General features: G+C 35.6%; 2 protein-coding genes and 1 long non-coding RNA gene across 3 annotated transcripts; 2 read left to right on the top strand and 1 right to left on the bottom strand.

Annotated features, from left to right (window-relative positions):
* Window positions 1–46: 46 nt before the first annotated feature.
* Window positions 47–3,732, bottom strand: LOC128160143 (uncharacterized). Its single transcript, XM_052823419.1, has 2 exons — window positions 3,131–3,732; window positions 47–1,926 (listed from the first exon to the last, which is right to left on the bottom strand). The coding sequence occupies exons 1-2, from the start codon at window positions 3,542–3,544 to the stop codon at window positions 1,375–1,377; spliced, it is 966 nt and encodes a 321-aa protein (XP_052679379.1). The 5' UTR covers window positions 3,545–3,732; the 3' UTR covers window positions 47–1,374.
* Window positions 3,733–3,947: 215 nt separating this feature from the next.
* LOC128160144 (uncharacterized) lies at window positions 3,948–5,499 on the top strand. Its single transcript, XR_008240243.1, has 3 exons — window positions 3,948–4,010; window positions 4,895–4,984; window positions 5,459–5,499. It is a non-coding gene; the product is annotated as an uncharacterized LOC128160144 (long non-coding RNA).
* A 62-nt stretch (window positions 5,500–5,561) lies between these two features.
* On the top strand, window positions 5,562–13,282 carry LOC128160931 (uncharacterized). The gene is made up of 12 exons (XM_052824219.1): window positions 5,562–5,609; window positions 5,991–6,175; window positions 6,435–6,597; window positions 6,776–6,966; window positions 7,368–7,457; window positions 8,011–8,164; window positions 8,621–8,781; window positions 9,175–9,328; window positions 9,655–9,842; window positions 10,250–10,345; window positions 11,470–11,617; window positions 13,118–13,282. Exons 1-12 carry the CDS (start codon window positions 5,562–5,564, stop codon window positions 13,280–13,282), a joined length of 1,743 nt encoding a protein of 580 aa, XP_052680179.1.
* Window positions 13,283–13,298: the final 16 nt, after the last annotated feature.

Raw genomic sequence — 13,298 nt, 5'->3', positions numbered from 1 at the left:
AGCTTGAATCTTAAGCTCTGGAAATATCAATGCAAAAACATTTTTGAATGCACACAAAAAATAAAAGTAAATTTTATTGTTTTTTCCAAAACTGCATAGGAACAAAAATTGGTTATACGTATAAGTTTCTTTGAACAAGTTTTCAATAGAGACATGCAAAGGTAAATGAGCATACATGTGTAAATAAAAAGAAATGGCACACCCTCTGGTTGACTACAATGCACAATGTACATGTACATGTCACAGACTCGGCTATATATAGTGGAGTCTGCAAAAATTGCACTGGTGTGAAAAGATAAGAAAGATGCTTGACACTGAGAGTGATTCTCAGTAGGATATGATATGTTTGTGTGTCACTGAGAGATATTTTGATGCTCAATGAGATATGTTTAGCATTTTAAACAAAAGAGCTTTGAATCAAGAACGCTTTTCAAAAGGTAAATTTTTTTAGAGACTATGTTCATCCATAAAGACAACCTTTCGTATTATGCTTGTATTAAGCAACAAATAATTTAAGAAGATTGAATTATGTGGAGAAATGTGAGTGGGGAATGTTATCTTGGTTATGTTGTGCAGTGTATTATAAAAAAGAGAAACTGCCCTAGCTTTACATGTAATCTGCTAGGCAAGTGCATCCTATCAAATAATTGTTATATAATCACAGGTTTAATTAATGAGGTGTTAATTATGAATTATAGAAAATGTGGATAGTATTACCCGTTTGTATGATTACATAATGTCTATGAAATCTCTGTGAATTATTAATTGTGGTGTGCTGAGAAATTGTTTGATGAGTGTATTGAAACAAAATGAATATACATGTACGTATGGAATGGAAATCTCTATTCTAAGAAACTTTGCTTATGTGTATGATTGTTAAGTTAAAAAAACTTTGGTTTTAAGTACATTTTAAATAAGATGTAGATTGTGCTTGCCGCAAAAGATTATATTAAATAAGTTATAATAATTTAATTTAAAGCTTGGTTAATGGCAGTATTATGTCTCCTGTTTTATGAGCAACAGTATCAGAATTGCTGTCAATATGATCATGTAAATGCATATATGAATTTCTTTTTTTATAAAGTTAAAATCACAGGCACCTGTTGTTAAAATGTGCTAGTTTCACAGGACTGAATGATTGTCCCTATTACTTGCTGGGTTTAGAATAAGAGATGAATGGATAAATGTCAAATCCATTCTAGGTTTCACACCAATGACTCCACGAGTCACTCCACACAGATGTATATAGTACATACAATAATAACAGAAGATGTGAATATAAAGGGGGACTTCACAAATTTCACACGAAATGACGATATCTATGAGATATACATGGAAATACATTTCAATAGTAACATGAACATAGAGGGGACTTTAGTAGTTGAGGGAGAGGCCCAGGGGTAACAGGTAGTTCCGTTTGAGGTCCTCCGTGAGGAGTTTGTTGTAGCACACATTGTCTTTCTGGTTGGAATGAAAGTGAGACTTGTGGAAGTGGGCGGTGGTGGTTAGCACTTCCGCCTCGTCATCCTTATATGCCGCCACAAAGTTTGTGGAGAAGTTCTCATGGTGCACTCGCAAGTTCTCCAGCGCCCACTGCATCTTCACGTCGGACACTAGGCGTTTGTTGGCGCGGGGGGTCCGCGTTTTCTTCATCATGCGGGATGTGGTTTCCAGGGTCTTCTTAAATTTTTCCCCACCTGGACCCTTCTCCGGAATGACCAACGTGACGCCGAATGCGGTTCCTTTGTTGCGGATCATGAGAAGAAAGATCTGGAATAATCGTTCCTCATCAATGCGCGGGGTGACGATGTACACAACAGCTCCACAGCCGAACCAGTCGTCTATCAGACTCTTCCATAACTTCATGATGAAGTCGTTCTGCATGATTCCTCCACCATCCGGAATCATGTCCAGCAAATCCTGAACCTAACAACAGCAAATTTAGTAAAATAGCATTAGTGAAAATTCAAAAATCCAACCAATAGCATGCAAAGTATATTTCAAAACTATATATTATCAATATCTGGTTGGGGTTGGTATGTTCGACCTGTGTATTAGTAAATGTGCTTTGTTTTATATCCTGTTAGAATTGAATGTCAGTTTACTTTTTTATGAAGCAATTTTAAGGGTGGTACAGGCAAACTGCATGTATTTTAAGCTTATTTTAATCTAATGACAAAACAGCAGAAGGCCTAGCTATGTCAGTGGAGGAGCCATATACCTGTTTACATTAATTACTTCTGCTGCTCAATGGTCATCAGTATTTATTGGTCATTTATTTACCTGTCCGCCCATCTACGTATTCCTAGGACGGGACAAATTCCTTGCCTAGCTAGGCATTGCGTGGGCAACATAATGACCATGCATGAGTGAGACACATCAACAAATGATTGCCATGCTGTAAAAATTCCCATGTCTTACTGTCAAAAAGCTTTAAGTTTATTTTATGAAGGAACTAGGTAGGTTACATGAATGATAGGGTGGTTTGTGTATTCTGAATACTCTGTATTCAGCATTGTTTACAAATGGAAATTGCTTTGTTTATAAAAACTTTACAAACAGCTGACTCATTTACAGACAGGAAAATTGGTTTTTGTAGTAAACTTAAATAAAGATTTTCTCAGGAGTCAGTCAGTAAATAGGAGTCTGTGACAAGGGGAATTACTGTTGATACAGCTAGATGTGAGATGTTGCATCTTTCCTTACAAATCCAGATATTTTTAATAAGCTAATACAGAGTGTGTACCGGTATAAAAAATTTCTCTTCTGTTTGAATATTGGTTGAAACAGGATGTAATACAGGAAAGATAGATTTAATTTGGACATAAAAAGGGAAAAGTAGCACTTAATAGCTTCAACTATTTTCATAACCAATGCTCTTTAAAGTTTTATGATTTGGTTTCATTATTTTTCATTGAAGTTTTGTCACTCCCGGATGCTCACAAATTAATGTTCTGTGAAAATCGATGCTCAACAATGGTAATAAAACAAGCGCTAGCTAGACCAAACAAATAGATATTCTAATGGTCAGAACTTTCTGACAGGTCTATACATGCCGGTACATACCAAAAGAACTGAAGTACATGTACCAGCTATAGTGCCACAGAGTATAGTGTGAACCAATACCTACCATTTCCACATTCTTGTCGAGCTGTAGATATCGCGTGACCGAGTTATCAGACATCAGCGAGGCTGCATCATCCAGTTCCTCACTCTCGTTATTGGCCGTCTCCAGAACGTCCGTGAAATTAGCTACCATCCACCCCCAGTGGTTCTTCCCGCTGATCTTCATCAGCCCGGTCTTGCGGGACAGTTTGATGGTCACTCCGGGGGCCGGCTTGATCTTGACCAGCTCATTCTTTTCCCTGTAGGTCTGGTTGGGGTAGAGGGCAGTAAAGATGTCCAGCCACCACCCAACCACGTTGTCTCTTTTGGCAGTGGTAACAACTATCTCGTCCCCTTTGTCAAAGAAGTCAATGTCTACGGGGGTCGGTGTGGCCCAGATCTCGGCCAGCACTCGCTGTCTGTCCTTCTTAGATGGCATTGTTTACGTGTTGAATTTTTTCACTCTCTCAAGTTGTGCAAGGGGGTATTATCTCTTAATCAATACCTCACATGACAGTAGTTTTTTGATGGAAGTCGCACATGCAGTTTACTTAATTAGTGACACCTGTACACTCCACAGTGAAAACTGTTCATGTCTTTCAGCTGTTCTTTAATCCATTGTTGATGAATTATTCAAAATAATCCTATCCTGAATTGATCACAAGTGGATTTATTCAATCACCAAAAATACAAACTCTCTTCCTGTATTGACACACCTGAGCTTGATGATTTACCTGTCCCTAACTTCTTCCATGAGAGGAAATTTCATTGGTCATAACAACTCCCAAATGGCCAATCAGATGACAGCTTATATAGATTGAAAGGTATACATTGATTAAAAGGGAATGACTAAATGACCTAAATATACCTGTAGGCAGCACGACACCTTTATGTACCTGAGACATGTAATTCAATTATCTATACCTGTAATTTCTGACCTGACAGGAATGGGAAGACAAGTGTCTGGTTTTTATGAGGATGAAATGATATATAATATCTTAATAAAGGGTCAAATAGAATATCTTTTTATTTTCAAATTGTTTTAATTTGATTTATATAATTCAGATGGATAAGATAAAAAATTAAATCATTATGATCATCTTAATTTTTTCCAAAATTTGTATGAACAAAATTAAATTTGAAATAAATGCAAATAAATCATGAATTAATTTATTAATATATATTTATAAATTTTTAAACAACTTACTTGTAATGATAGTATACTTTATTTTCTCCTTCGTTTCACTCCTCCGAAAATAAATCTTTTCTTGTCTAATTTAAAAAACAACAACAATTTTGAAAATGAAATAGGTTAGGTGCGTTCGTTACAAGATCGCATTTAATAACAATTAGACACAAACATATATATAACATAACTGCATACCATATAAACAAACATGTAAATTGTGCAATACAATGTACAGGGCGGGCAGGGAGGGATACTATCAACTCCTTACAACCTTGTAACGAACGTCGCAATGACCAAAATCACGCATGAAAAACTATTTATACTACGCGCCAAGTCACTTGTGCGTGACGAAACTACTAATAATAGAATAAAGATTTCCGTAATGTCGTAAAATCAAAAACGTTAAGAAATTCATTTTCAATTTGAAAGAATTTCTTGAGGGAATAATAATTTAACACATGTTTTTTTTTCTATCGGAGGTTTTTAATGCACAACTACACCAAAATACCTCAGATACTTCATCTTACATTATTTCTTCCATATACATTTGTTTGCTAGCAACTTTAATTTCTCTGATGTATGGATACATATTTTTTTCAGTGTAATCCCAAAAGACTGCAATACAAACAAGGCATGTGTTTGGGACCAGGTATACCAAGAATGTACTACTACACCTGTGTTACCTGAAAGGTGAGAGAAATCAGGGCTTATACATGTAGCCAATTAACCTACCGGTACTCAAATTTTGATTTCAATTTTCGCTTGAGCTGAAATTAAAGCCACATACATTTAACAAATAAGATGAAACTGTATGATACTGAAAACCAAAGCATACTTTATTTAGTATGGGCAGCATAATTGTATGTCTAAGTTGCAAATAAAATTGTTATAAAAGTTTATATATTTTAAATCAATTTCTCATTCAGTAGGCAAAATGCAAACTTTTAATAGATACATGTATATATCACTTTTATTACCCAAAATATTGTAATGTATCAAATTATAATTTCTTCTTAATAAATGAAAAATCAACACAAAATATGAAGGGCCCACAGCAAGATTTGAACCAGCTGTCTTTCAGATCATGACCACTGAGCCAAAAGTTCTTCAGAAAAATAATTAAGTTTTAATCTTAACTTTTCTCATCTCTATCCCTATTTTCAGGATTCATGCCAGTGTCTACTTCCCCTGTCTGGGTCTCTACCAGAAGCTTAGTGATTCAGAGGAGCGGGGGGCCCTCCAGAACTTTGAGGATGCGGTCAGAAATATGACTCACCTGTCTGACAGGGCCCTGCACTCATTTAACATAACACAGGTGAGGCTTTTTTTCAAATGGGATAGGGCAGGGGGTTGATAGAGTAGTCCCTACAGATTTATGAATTCACTATTAAACTGAGGTCTAAAAAGGGAAAGCGGTCAATTGACTCATTTGATACTGTATAATTTTTTGTTGTGATGGATGGGAGGTTTTGATTGAGTGCGTAGATGAATTTGCATGGTTCAAATAAGTAGCATGCTCATCCAGGCTCTTTTATTGTGAGTTTTTTAATTTTAATAACAGCAAGCCTGCAAAACTTTAAAAAAAAAGGACTCAAAGATGAAAATACATGGACAGAGGGTTCCACATAATCTGATAGCAGTTAAATTGATATTTTGGTTATTTTTATATTAAATCTTAAATATTGCCACTTTATAGATGTCCAGACTGGTGGGGCGAGTGCTCAACTTCACCATACAAGGAGTACTCCACCAGAGTCGAGTGAGCGCCATCTGGGGGGACCTAGAGCAACAGCTGAACAGGACCGCTAACTTTGTTCTGACCGTCGGGAATCAGTCTTTTACCAGTAGTACCAGGCCAAACACATTCGCTCAAATCACAAAGTACAAATATCTTTGATTGCACTCATTCATTAAAACCCATTTTTGGAAAATCAAGTCAATATATGACAACAAATTAAACAGGTTCTTATCCCCCAATATGTCAAAATCAAAATATTTTCCTTTTATTCCAGTTTCAGTATTTTAGTCATTTTAAAAAACTCTCATTTAAAATTATATCTTTCATCATTTGTCCCACCATATAACAAATGACTAAGAAGCAATTACTGTATGTCTGATATGTCAATAACGTTTTCCTCAGCATGGAGGTGGACATTGAGTTTCCCTCTTTGGACACTGATTGGTTGCTTCAGACACACCCACTTACTGCCAGGAAGGAAATAGAACAGGAAGTCATCAGAATTGCCATGGAAACCATGTCACCAATAGTGACCAAGACAATCTCTAACATTGCCTTTTTCAAGGTCCATCTCTTCAACTAAAAAAAATTGCTCTTTCAAAACAGTGCATGTAATTAAATCTCAAAGAAATTGAATAATTGTATAAGCATGCTTATAATTCTTTTAATTTGATATTTCCACTACAGCGCTGAACCTTTTATAATCTTACATAATGATAATAATTTGAATTGTTATTTAACAGAATACAATCAAATTCATGGTGTCCAAACAGCCGGAGGATCCGCGGGATTTACCCAAGGAATACACACCACTGAGGGACCAGGTGAACCAGGGTCTACTGGACATCAGTCTGTTCGGTCAACTGTACACCGCCAACTATACATTCTTCATTGGAAGCTTCTCAGAGCTGTGTCCTCGACAGTGTCACCAAGCGTAGGGAAACTTTAATCATTGTACTCGAGATTAAGGAGGCTGTGTGGTCATCAGCTACCCTAAGACTTATTTTAATTTTTTAGATATGATTTTATTATTCATAAATAATTGAATAGCACTTTTGTCCCATTCAATATGGTCTTTTAAATCAATCTAAAGTTTTGAAATAATTTATGCATAATATTTCTCATTAAATTGAAATTAAATTGTTGATTTATGTATATTGTTCGAAAATTCTGCCCATGCAGTGCTGTGATTATGAAAATGGCTTGACTCTGTAGAGTTAGCCCCCTTCTTTTAGAGCAAACTTGATTCAGTGAACTCTCTGCTCAACCAAGAAAATTCTTTCTGTTTTGATCAGAACAGATTTTTAGTGTCAAGAGTTATTTCCCTTGTTACAGGACCCAGGAGACGGCTTGCTCCACAATACCCAGCTGTTTTTGGTCCTACCAGCTACAGCGATGCTCAGACGACGTGACACTCCCCGAAATGTTAGTGCTTCGATCATTTCATATCTCCCTGTCTATGTTTTAAATCTGCTTTGTAGAAGGCAAAAAGAACTTTAAGTTTGAGGACAAGAGAAGATGTAAAAGATTATGTACAGTATCAGAGAAAATTTGAATAAATCTAATCATAACAAAGTTATTTATTCTGAAATGTTTAATGTAAATGATAAAAGAGGTATTTTATATGTCAAAAAGAAGACAATATATAAATGAAAGAAAATTTTTCTTCAGTTTTAATTATTAATTTAAGTATTCTTGATTAGAAAATGTGCCAGACTTTTGGTCTTCTGGTTCAGTTATTTATTTTAGACATTGGGTTAATGTGAATTCAGTTCAATTAATCGCCCTGCAGGGGCAGTTGCAATTAATTTGCAAATGCAAGTTTGTGGGGATCTGATTTAGTAGATAAACAATTTTTATGAATGAATTATTGAAATGGTTCTCAAAATAAGGTTTATTTCATGATATCAACGAATTCTATAGACAGTTAGTGTGGTATGATGATTTCTGTGGTATTCATTGTTGTGTTTTTAATCAGGAAACAAGTGACCGTGGTGTTTCCCTGTGTCAAAATGGATGAACTACCTGAGGGTGAGAGAAACAAGAGTCTGGAGGGGGTCAGGACCGCAGTGGGAGGATTTCTGCAGGGGCTCCCAGTTGGGGCTCAGGCTCACAGCTTCAGATACGGACAGGTGTGTGTCAGAGTCTCAGCGTTCATTGAAAAATAAATCTTTGGAATAGATCTCCTTAGATGTTACCATCAATTTTTTAGAAGAATGAAAAAGTGAATGTGTTTGGAATGAGACTTTCAGGACATATTTTCAGGTGGTTGGGAGAATAGAGATTAGAGGTATAGAAAAATCTTGACAAAAAAAAATAATGTAAGACTGTAGAGATAATTTGAGACCATAGAGATATTTTAAATATTTTGATATCCTTTTTCATACAAGGGAGTTACAAAAATAATGCACAGTCGTCAGCAAGTCATTGGTGATAATAGTAGACAATTTGAATTGTAAATATAGGGGCAAGAACTAACCGCAAGTCTTCAACACTTCATTGAATTAAAGTTGCCACAGATTATTTTGCTATGAAGAGAAAGTAGATTGAATTTCGGGGTCTAATAATATGATTAACTATTCCAATAGGATTTTAGGAGCAGCTTTACGTTTGAAGTCCAAGGAACAGTAAGAAGGGCTCCATTATCCAGCCTCTTATATAACATCTCATCATGGATAGGTAGCGGACAGTTACAGCTAACGGTCAACAATACCCAAGTCACAGGGCAAGATGTGGAGGATTTTAACAGGTCACTGATTTACCTCCCCTTAGACTGAAGATTCTTTTTTTTCTTATTGATGGTTAAGATATTAAAATATATAAATACATAGAAAATTATAGATATAAAGTTCAAATGAATTACATAAATTTTATTTAGTTTTACCTCTATTATAAGTATTTCAGAAATATTCACTAAAATGGTCAGGTACGCCACATGTATTTACACATCCTTATCTATTTTAAAAGTACTAAATTTCAAGGTTTCTTTATGCCATGGAGAAAAGAAAAATATTAATCTTAGTTGGTTCCAAGATCAGAAAAAATTTTTTTGACTAAATTTTTTAGCAAGTGATCAGTAGTGCATTAATTAAATAGTGGTGATTTTGGACCTTTGGGTTATAAAGGCTTTTCCTCTCAACAGTGTTGAAATAGCCATGCTATTTTCAAATGTGGACTTCTCCAAGCTAGAACTGCGACAGAGAAGGAAACTGAAGGAGGAGCTGTTCCATCAGCTGAGAAGTCTTCTGTCTAATGGGTTCTCCCTCACTAACATACATGATGTCTGGTTCGATCAGGTACAAAATGGAGAAGGCTCTGTCTACACTAACTAAAGGGTTTAATAAACTTTTTTTGCCACCATTGCCTTTATGATCTTGATTTTGATATTCATAGTATATTTTCATTTTAAAAATTATCATTGGTTTTCATTTGGTCCTTACACAATTCATGTTAAGGTCATAGTATAATAATTAAAAGATGATGATGATCATCATCATCTTGATTTTGATTCTGACTATCATCATTGATCATTAATCATTATCATCATAAAAAATCAAATTTGCTTGAAACATGATTATGATGTACAATTGTTTTGACATGGACAGGTTTAAAATTTTTGTAGAAATACATCATTTTCAAAGTGGAAAGGGACAACTCTAACTCCTCCATTAGCTCTGAGATAGAGAAATGGAAACAAGTACTCAAACTGAAGGCCTTCTCAGTCACACTGGATAATGGCCGACACCAGCCCACTAAAATGGTGTACCAGGCTAGTCTCCATGGAAACTGTCCTATTTCCTGTTATAACAGGCAAGTTATGAAATTTTTCATAAGTAAACCTTGATAGCCTTTTTAGTGGTTTTTTTTTTAAAATTTCTTGTGATTGTATTTATAAATTGTCAAAAGGTGCATGCTTTTGTTACAAGGCCAGGCACCATACAACTTTCATTATACAACCAGACAATTTGCTACTTTAAATCTTTCTTTGAAAACCTAAGTATATCTGTCAAAATAGCTTAAGGAAACTATTTGAAAAATCCAAATAAGCTGTATTGCTTATTGAGGAGATTGTGCCTAATCTGTTGAAATAAACCACAGTTCTTGCAAAAAGTAGATAAGGTGCTGTTTAGCTTGAAGTCATCAATTTTGGTAGAGTGATCGATTTGTTGAAACCTTAACAAGTGATGATAAATGTTTAATCAGATTTCTGTTTTCAGCTCCATGAATGTCCTGTGTAGAAGGAGCCAGGGCTGTTTCTTCAATGGGAGCTGGAATGTGGCCCACTGTCAGAAAACAAAGCTCATCTCCAACAGGTTGGCTCACATCCTCTAATGGATTCATGGTTTTAACTACTCTTTCCATACTTAAATTAATACTTTGTTTTGGCAACACTGCTTAAAAAATAACAGATATTTTTGAGGCATCTGGTTTTAGCATAGTTTACCATTAAACACTTCATCTTCTGGTCACATTCATTTGTGGTTAATGACCTTTAACCCTAATTCATCTGCTACGGACTTTTGGTTTGAACTTTGACTCCTTCTTCTGGAAAACTCCATTGGTTTTGTTTTGACCTTTGAACACTGCTCACTTAGATTGGATCATTCATTTTGGTTTGACCTTTGAACAATTCTGTTCTACAATGGACTTTTGGTTTGCATTGACCTTTGATAGAGCTGTTGTTTTGACCTTTGAACACTACTCACTTGAATAGGGCTGTTGTTTTGACCTCTAAACACTTCTGTCTTGTTAATGGATGTTGTTTTGAATTTTGAACACTTCTCAATTGAATAGGGCTGTGTTTTGACATTTGAACATTACTGTCTTGAATAGGAATGTTGGTTTGACCTTTGAACATTACTGTCTTGAATAGGAATGTTGTTCTGACCTTTGAACATTACTCACTTGAATAGGGATGTTGTTTTGACCTTTGAACAATACTCTCTTAAATAGGGATGTTGTTTTGACTTTTGAACACTACTCTCTTGAATAGGGCTATTGTTTTGACCTCTGAACACTACTCACTTGAATAGGGATGTTGTTTTGACCTTTGAACACTACTGTCTTGAATAGGAATGTTGTTTTGACCTTTGAGAACACCACTCACTTGAATAGGGCTGTTGTTTTGACCTTTGAACACTACTTTCTTGAATAGGGATGTTTTTTTTTACCTTTGAACACTACTCTTGAATAGTGCTGCTGTTTTGACCATTGAGCACTACTTTCTTGAATAGGGCTGTTGTTTTGACATTTGAACACCAGTCACTTGAATACTGTTAGTTAGATCTTTGAACTCGATTCACTTGGATAGTCACTACTCGCCCTTGACTTCTAATTACATTTCCTTTTGTGTTCTTTGATGGCTTTGTATTAAATCATTAGGATCAATATAATGGTGATTGTTTATGACATCTGCCCTCCTCTTTTCACTGTTCAGCTATGTGTACCCCCTGTTTGTCCCATGTAATGGTACACAGTCACTGAGTCCTAAAGAGAAGACAGAAACAGAACAAGATCTGAGGGTCAAGCTGGAGGCCATGTTAGGAGGTGCAAAGGAAGTCCTACAGGATGTGATCCTGTCAGAGGTGAGACTTGTACAAGAGTAGGTCTTTTAAATTGTCTGCACTTAAGATGTAAATGGCTAGGCTGTTCATTTTCATCTCATATGTTTACATAAGTACTGTTGTGAATCCACAAAATTAAATCCTGAAAATGCCAAAAAAATTAACAGTAACACTTAATGATAATTGCCCCTACAAATTTAATTGATTCCATGGTGTCTGTTTTTAACTGGGTTTTCCAACGGAAAAATCCGGTTATTAAAATGGTGAAAATGGCGGGTGGGCGGGCGGATTGGCGGGCGGGCGGGCGGCTGCCAAAAGGGTACCCTCATTGTACGGATAACTCCTCCTACAGTTTTCAAGATAGGAAGTTGTTCTTTTGCAGATCAATTGTACATATATCAGAGGTGTGCATATTGCTAGGATTTTGATTTCTGATAATTTATCGAAAAAATACCAGCTTTTGAACTTAGTCATTTTTTGGCAAAATATTGCATATAGGGTACCCTCATTGTACGGATAACTCCTCCTACAGTTTTCAAGATAGGAAGTTGTTCTTTTGCAGATCAATTGTACATATATATCAGAGGTGTGCATATTGCTAGGATTTTGATTTCCGATAATATATAGAAAAAATACCAGCTTTTGAACTTAGTCATTTTTTGGCAAAATATTGCAAATAGGGTACCCTCATTGTACGGATTACTCCTCCTACAGTTCTCAAGATAGGAAGTTGTTCTTTTGCAGATCAATTGTACTTATATCAGAGGTGTGCATATTGCTAGGATTTTGATTTCCGATAATTTATGAAAAAAATACCAGCTTTTGAACTTAGTCATTTTTTGGCAAAATATTGCATATAGAGTACCCTCATTGTACGGATAACTCCTCCTACAGTTCTCAAGATAGGAAGTTGTTCTTTTGCATATCCATTGTACATATATCAGAGGTGTGCATATTGCTAGGATTTTGATTTCCGATAATTTATAGAAAAAATACCAGCTTTTGAACTTAGTCATTTTTTGGCAAAATATTGCAAATAGGGTACCCTCATTGTACGGATAACTCCTCCTACAGTTCTCAAGATAGGAAGTTGTTCTTTTGCATATCCATTGTACATATATCAGAGGTGTGCATATTGCTAGGATTTTGATTTCCGATAATTTATAGAAAAAATACCAGCTTTTGAACATAGTCATTTTTTGGCAAAATATTGCAAATAGGGTACCCTCATTGTACGGATAACTCCTCCTACCGTTCTCAAGATAGGAAGTTGTTCTTTTGCAGATCAATTGTACTTATATCAGAGGTGTGCATATTGCTAGGATTTTGATTTCCGATAATTTATGAAAAAAATACTAGCTTTTGAACTTAGTCATTTTTTGGCAAAATGTTGTTTATACATGTAGGGTACACCATTTCACTATATAAGGGTTGACATGGATTATGGATACAGTTTACATAAAAGAAAACCCGGTTTGCTGTCATATTGACAGCTTTTCACTTGTTCTGATCTTTGTTTAGGATGGAGCCGACATTGTCCTCCACGCCACAACCTTACACCCACACTTGGAGCTTTATGTGGACACTCTTAAAATTAAGGCGGATTACACCCAAGGCTTCAGTTTCGGTCCTTCATCTGAGAGGAAGAAGTTCTCGCCCCGAAATAGGGAGGATTCCACAAAGTAAGCACAGTATTGATGCT

Source organism: Crassostrea angulata, chromosome 8 (assembly GCF_025612915.1).
Source record: "Crassostrea angulata isolate pt1a10 chromosome 8, ASM2561291v2, whole genome shotgun sequence".
In the NCBI taxonomy this organism is placed as follows: domain Eukaryota; kingdom Metazoa; phylum Mollusca; class Bivalvia; order Ostreida; family Ostreidae; genus Magallana; species Magallana angulata.
The sequence above is the reverse complement of the archived record's forward strand: the minus strand, read 5'-3'. Positions and strand labels throughout refer to the sequence as shown.

Bases quoted from the DNA above. Each gene is read 5' to 3' on its own strand.
- LOC128160143 (XM_052823419.1), bottom strand. From the start codon at position 3,544: ATGCCATCTAAGAAGGACAGACAGCGAGTGCTGGCCGAGATCTGGGCC. The intron at 1,927-3,130 runs GTAGGTATTGGT...TGCTGTTGTTAG, and splicing joins TCGACAAGAATGTGGAAATG to GTTCAGGATTTGCTGGACAT.
- LOC128160931 (XM_052824219.1), top strand. From the start codon at position 5,562: ATGACTCACCTGTCTGACAGGGCCCTGCACTCATTTAACATAACACAG. The intron at 9,843-10,249 runs GCAAGTTATGAA...TTCTGTTTTCAG, and splicing joins CCTATTTCCTGTTATAACAG to CTCCATGAATGTCCTGTGTA. The intron at 10,346-11,469 runs GTTGGCTCACAT...TTCACTGTTCAG, and splicing joins ACAAAGCTCATCTCCAACAG to CTATGTGTACCCCCTGTTTG.